At 41.8% G+C, this 5,575-nt stretch overlaps 1 protein-coding gene across 1 annotated transcript in view; it reads left to right on the forward strand.

Moving 5' to 3' along the window:
* The window catches only part of Eif2s3 (eukaryotic translation initiation factor 2 subunit gamma), a 16,692-nt gene extending 11,123 nt beyond the window's left edge, over window positions 1-5,569 (forward strand). The window contains exons 10-12 of the mRNA XM_013355456.2: window positions 1,089-1,258; window positions 1,913-2,085; window positions 4,507-5,569. Coding sequence (XP_013210910.1) covers window positions 1,089-1,258; window positions 1,913-2,085; window positions 4,507-4,570 — 407 coding nt within the window. The 3' untranslated portion in view covers window positions 4,571-5,569. The remainder of the gene's footprint in view (window positions 1-1,088; window positions 1,259-1,912; window positions 2,086-4,506) is intronic.
* Window positions 5,570-5,575: the final 6 nt, after the last annotated feature.

The raw sequence follows: 5,575 nt of genomic DNA on the forward strand, positions 1-5,575 counted from the left end.
CTTTGGAGCCTGTCCTGGAACTAGCTCTGTAGACCAGGCTGGTCTTGAACTCACAGTGATCCGCCTGCCTCTGCCTCCCGAGTGCTGGGATTAAAGGCGTGCGCCACCATTGCCCGGCAAATTTCTTTATTCAAATGGTCCTCAAGTAGCTGAGACTACTACAGGTTTGCACTAGAGTGAGTGCCTGGTTTACTGTTTGGTGAAACACTTGGTTATAGTGGTTGCTTTTATGTGTGTTTCACAAGTGTAAAGTTACTCAAAAAATGTTAATTATACTGTGGTGGCGATGAAAGAAAATAACTTCTAGTAAGTGTGGTAGTGAGCACCTGTGGTCCCACATACTTGGGAGTCAGAAGCAGGAGGATTGCCATTAGCACAGAAAGTTGAGACCAGTGTGGACAGCATAACCAGACTCGAGATATAAGACCTTTCTCAAGTAAGACCTTGTTTCAAAAAAAAGGGAAAGATCAAGGTGGTGGTACATCAAATAAGAGAACCTCTACCATGCAGGAGGTGCTGGATTGATTTAAGGGTTTTTAAATTTCTTAAAACTTTTTGATTACTGAGAAAAGGGCAAGATTGAATGAGAGTCCATAATTTACCCTTGGACTAAAGACTGGAGATGTGGCTCAGTGGTGAGGAATGCCCGCTGCTCAGGCAGAGCTGCTCAGAACCACCTGGAACTCAGCTCCAGGAGAGTCAGTGCCCTCTTCTGGCACCACATTTACGGGCACGGATCCACACACAGATAGTATACATATACACATAACTTAAAAATAGCTCTGCCGTGGTGGCACACACCTTTAATCCCAGTACTCAGGAGACAAAAGCGAGCGAGTCTCTGAACTTGAGCCTAGCCTGGTCTACAAAGCCAGTTCCAGGACAGCCAGAGCTGTTACATAGAGAAACCAATGAATGAATGAAATAGAAATAAAGCAGGAATTTTGTGAAGCTTAATTTATGTGTGTGAATATGGAAGTATGTGTAAAGGGGTATCGATTTATGCTTGTTTAACTAGTCTTTCAAACAAATCACTCCAGAGGTGTTTCAGGTAAGAAATAAGGCCAAATACTCTTGCTTTATATTAGGAGTTGGAACAAAGATCGACCCCACTTTGTGCAGAGCTGACAGGATGGTGGGACAAGTGCTTGGTGCAGTTGGAGCTTTACCTGAAATATTCACAGAACTGGAAATTTCCTATTTCCTGCTGAGACGTCTCCTGGGTGTACGAACTGAAGGAGACAAGAAAGCAGCAAAGGTAAGTGCTTGGTGTGATTCGTTTTCAGAAAGACACCAACAACAATGCTGAACTCAGTTTTGAGTTTTTGTCTTTTATAGCTAATGTGAGCCACCATGTGGTTGCCGGGAATTGAACTCAGGACCTCTGGAAGAGCAGACACTGCTCTTAACCACTGAGCCATTTCTCCAGCCCCTATAGCTAATGTGTAGTTAATTTATAAGTAAATTAACTTCCTGAAAAAAAATGAAAAACAGCTCTCATGCAATCAATCTTGTGTTGTTTTTTTTTAAAAATCCCTACTGAAACAAAAACTGTTGGTTTGGGTTTTATTTGTTTGTCTTGTTTTTGTTTTTTCAAGGTAGGGTTTCTCTGGAGTCCTAGCTGTACTGAAATGTGTTCTGTAGACCAGGCTGGCCTCAAACTCACAGAGAGCCACCTGCCTCTGCCTTCTGAGTGCTGGGATCAAAGGTGTGTGCCACCACTGCCCAGCTCCTATTTGTTTTGGTATGTTTTTGAGGCAGGGTCTCTCAACATAGCCCCTGCTGTCCTGGAACTTGCTTTATAAAGCAGGCTGGCCTCAGACTCCCAGAGCTCTGTCTGCTGGGATTAAAAGTCTTCACACTCTTCAGAGACCATTTCCTTATTTGTTTTTCCCTTTCTTTACTTTCCTAGGTCCAAAAGCTGTCTAAGAATGAAGTGCTTATGGTCAATATAGGATCCCTGTCAACAGGAGGAAGAGTTAGTGCTGTCAAGGCTGATTTGGGCAAGATTGTTTTGACTAATCCTGTGTGCACAGAAGTAGGAGAAAAAATTGCTCTTAGCCGAAGAGTTGAGAAACATTGGCGGTAAGTTTGTTTACCTTTGTCTAAACAGTTTAAGATTTTGGTGAGACACACACACATGCTTCTTGAATACAACAGTGTGGCTTCAGCTCTCACTTTTTTGTTTGAATGGTTTTAGAAGCTGTATTATATATAGCCTTGATTTGTATTCCTTTATATTAGTACAAATACTTCAATTGGCTTCCCTTTGTTTTAGGTGTAACCTATACAAAAAAAAATAATGAGTTATAATATTCCCTCCATTTAGTGTGTGAGAGAAAGAATCAGTCAGAACAACTTGTAGAGTTGGTTCTGCTGCCATGTGGGTTCTGGGGATTGAATTCAGGTCGTCTGACTTTGCAGCAAGCACCCTTTTTAAATGGTCTTCTTTTTAATGTGTGTATAAATCGAAGTACACATGTGCCGCAGTATACATATGGAGGTCAGAGAACAACTTCTTGTTCCACTATGGGTTCTGGGGATCAAACTCAGGTAGTCAGGCTTTGTGATGAGTACATTTATCTGCTGAGCCATCTTTTATCAGCCCTGGACTTTGCTTTTTTTTTTTTTTTTTTTTTTTTGGTTTTTCGAGACAGGGTTTCTCTGTGGCTTTGGAGCCTGTCCTGGAACTAGCTCTGTAGACCAGGCTGGTCTCGAACTCACAGAGATCCGCCTGCCTCTGCCTCCCTAGTGCTGGGATTAAGACTTTACTTTTTTTAAATTAGTTTTTTTTAAGAGTTTCACACATGGCAGCCAGTGGTGGTGCATGCCTTTAGTCCCAGAACTTAGGAGACAGAGGCAGGTGGATTTATGTGATCAGCCTGGTCTACAAAGTGAGTCCCAGGACAGCCAGGGCAACCAACCCTGCCTTGAAACAAGTAATTTGACACAAAGTCCTGCTTTCCTTCATCTGTTGTTATTTAAGGGCTCAGGCAGAAGGGATCCTCTAAACACTGTTATAGTGCTGTGCTAAAGAATTTCTAATATCTCGTCACTGCTTGTGGATATTTGGGATCTTTCTAGAAGCCAGTTTTGGCCCATTTAGCCTTTTCTGTTGTTTTGTCAAAAATATACCGTCTAAATTAGACTATCCCACAGCCTGGTTTTCTTCATAATTATTGTGCTGTGCCTTGGCTCTGTTCTTTCCTGCTTATTTCCTTTGTCAGTCCTTCTTTGGTACTGTGCAGATGACTGTCTCTCATTGCATGCTCTCTAAAATTGATTTGAATTGTAACTGCAATTTAGCAAAAGTTAATTGTTTTGTTATCTCTACCACCACCACTACCCCTTGTGTAGCCCTGGCTGCTCTGGAACTCAAAGTGATCCATCTGCCTTTGCTTCCTGAGTGCTGAGATTAAAGGCGTGCATCACCAGAGCTATCAACGGCCCTGCGGTGGGGAGCAGTCTGCTTATAGACTGTGTTCCTGTGGTTCTCTTTATTTTCCCAGATGATGTTATTTAAAGCCCATTGATCTACTGAGGCAGTCAGTGAAAAGAAAGCATTTCCCAAAGACAAGTATAGAGAAGTGGGTTTGATTTGTTTTCAAATTTGAGCTGGATGTAGTGGCACAGGCCTTTAATCCCCAGCACCGGAAACAGAGGTAGGTGGACCTCTGAGTTCAAGAGCAGCCTAATTTACAAAGCAACTTTGTACATCCAGAACTACATAGTGAAACTCCTTTTCAAAACAACCAAACACATATAGAGACAGACAGACACACTCATGCACGTTTACATACAAACACATAATGTATTAGAGGTGTAATTTGAGTGTACCATCTGAACAGGTAGGTGGATTCTTTTTTTTCTTTTGACTAGAGCAGTAAAACAAATATATCCTTTCTGGGGAGTAGTTTTTTGTTTTAAATTTTATGTGTTTGCCTGAATGTATGTATGTGCACCACATGTGTGCCTGGTGCCCGAGGAAGTTGAGATCTGTGTGATTGTGAGCCACCATATGGCTACTAGGAGCTGAACCCAGGCCCTCTGCAAGAGCAGTGAGTGCTCTTAACCATTCATTGAGCCATCTCTCCAGCCCTTAGGTTTTGTTTCTCTTTGAGACAGGGTCTCGCTTTTAGATCAGGCTGTCCTTGAACACGCATCTGCCTTCCTCTGCTGGCATTGTGCCACTACAGCCGGCAATTTTTGTTTAAGTTGGGAGAGCCTCTCACCTGGGTTAACCTCGAACTTACTATATAGCTGAGAACTAATTTTCCTGTCTCCCAAATGCTTGAATTTATTACCACACCCAACTTACTAGTATATTTATGACAGCAGGTTTTGTTTAGAACCTGAGAAAATAGTATGGGCATTCTTTATAAAGAAGCAGCTTTGGGAACACGTCTGAGTTTGGAAGGTGGGCAAGTAAAGCAACCTGTCGGATGATTGTGGTGATACCAGTGTGGTAGTACACAACTCATAATTTCTTCTATTTTTATTTTGCAGTTTAATTGGTTGGGGTCAGATAAGAAGAGGAGTGACCATTAAGCCGACTGTAGATGATGACTGAGGAGTCCAATTTAAACGATGCCTTGGGATGGAGTTCGAATTTCTTTTACTAGCCTAGGGTATATTTTCAAAGCAATACTAGCGAATTACTTTCATAGCTCATTACCTTGGTAGTAGCTGTAAGACTATTCTCATATTTTGGTGATGAAAATAGGGCCCACAAGTAAATGTGAAAAGTGGTATACTATATACTATATTGGATTAAATCTACATTTTAGCAGAAGTTAAGCATTCCAAAAACATGTCTAAAATCAGTCAGTGCAATTTGAAGTGAAACTTCACCACAACCAGCCTTTGCTATAGCACACCTATCATGAACCTATCAAAGTGAAAATGGTCTCTTTTTTTTCCTGATTCCTCTATGAGGGGCTCCATAGTAAGGGACAGTTGTCCTCCTATTTGATGTTCTGTTATCTGAAATTTGAAGGGAAAAGAAGACCAATGAGCTCAAATGAGCAAGGCTCTTAGAAATTGAGTGCTCACTCCCTTGCCACGGGCAGACCTTTCCTCTTCTCCTTTTCCTGGATGGGACCATAGGACTCCAGCATCAGAAGTTCTTGCCCTCTTCCAGTGCCCTGAGACTGTGTCTTTCTTATGCCTAAAATCTCAGTCTTCCCTCACTTGCAAATAGTATTATAACAATGGATGATAGTTGACAAAGTTCTGTCCAGGTTGTGTTTTCTGGGGTCTTTGTTTTAGTAAGCTAGGGATGGAGCGGTCTCCTGCATGATGAACAAGCATTCTACTGCCCCTCGCCGTGGTACTTTTCCTTAGTTGGTAGGATTATGGTGTAAATTGTGCTATTAGTAATCTTTGAGCCTTGGAAGAGAGAAAAAATGTCAAAAGCAGAGTGTATTGGTTCTAAATCTATCCCCCATGTGCCTGCAATTTTCCTGTGCTGTACTTTTAAATTAAACATGTTTTTGCTTAATTAGATACTCCAAGAGCAGTGATTTCCAGCTCTAGCTGACATGAGAATTGCTGCGGAAGGTTTTTTGTGTTTTGT

Source organism: Microtus ochrogaster, unplaced genomic scaffold, assembly GCF_000317375.1.
Source record: "Microtus ochrogaster isolate Prairie Vole_2 unplaced genomic scaffold, MicOch1.0 UNK131, whole genome shotgun sequence".
Classification (NCBI taxonomy): domain Eukaryota; kingdom Metazoa; phylum Chordata; class Mammalia; order Rodentia; family Cricetidae; genus Microtus; species Microtus ochrogaster.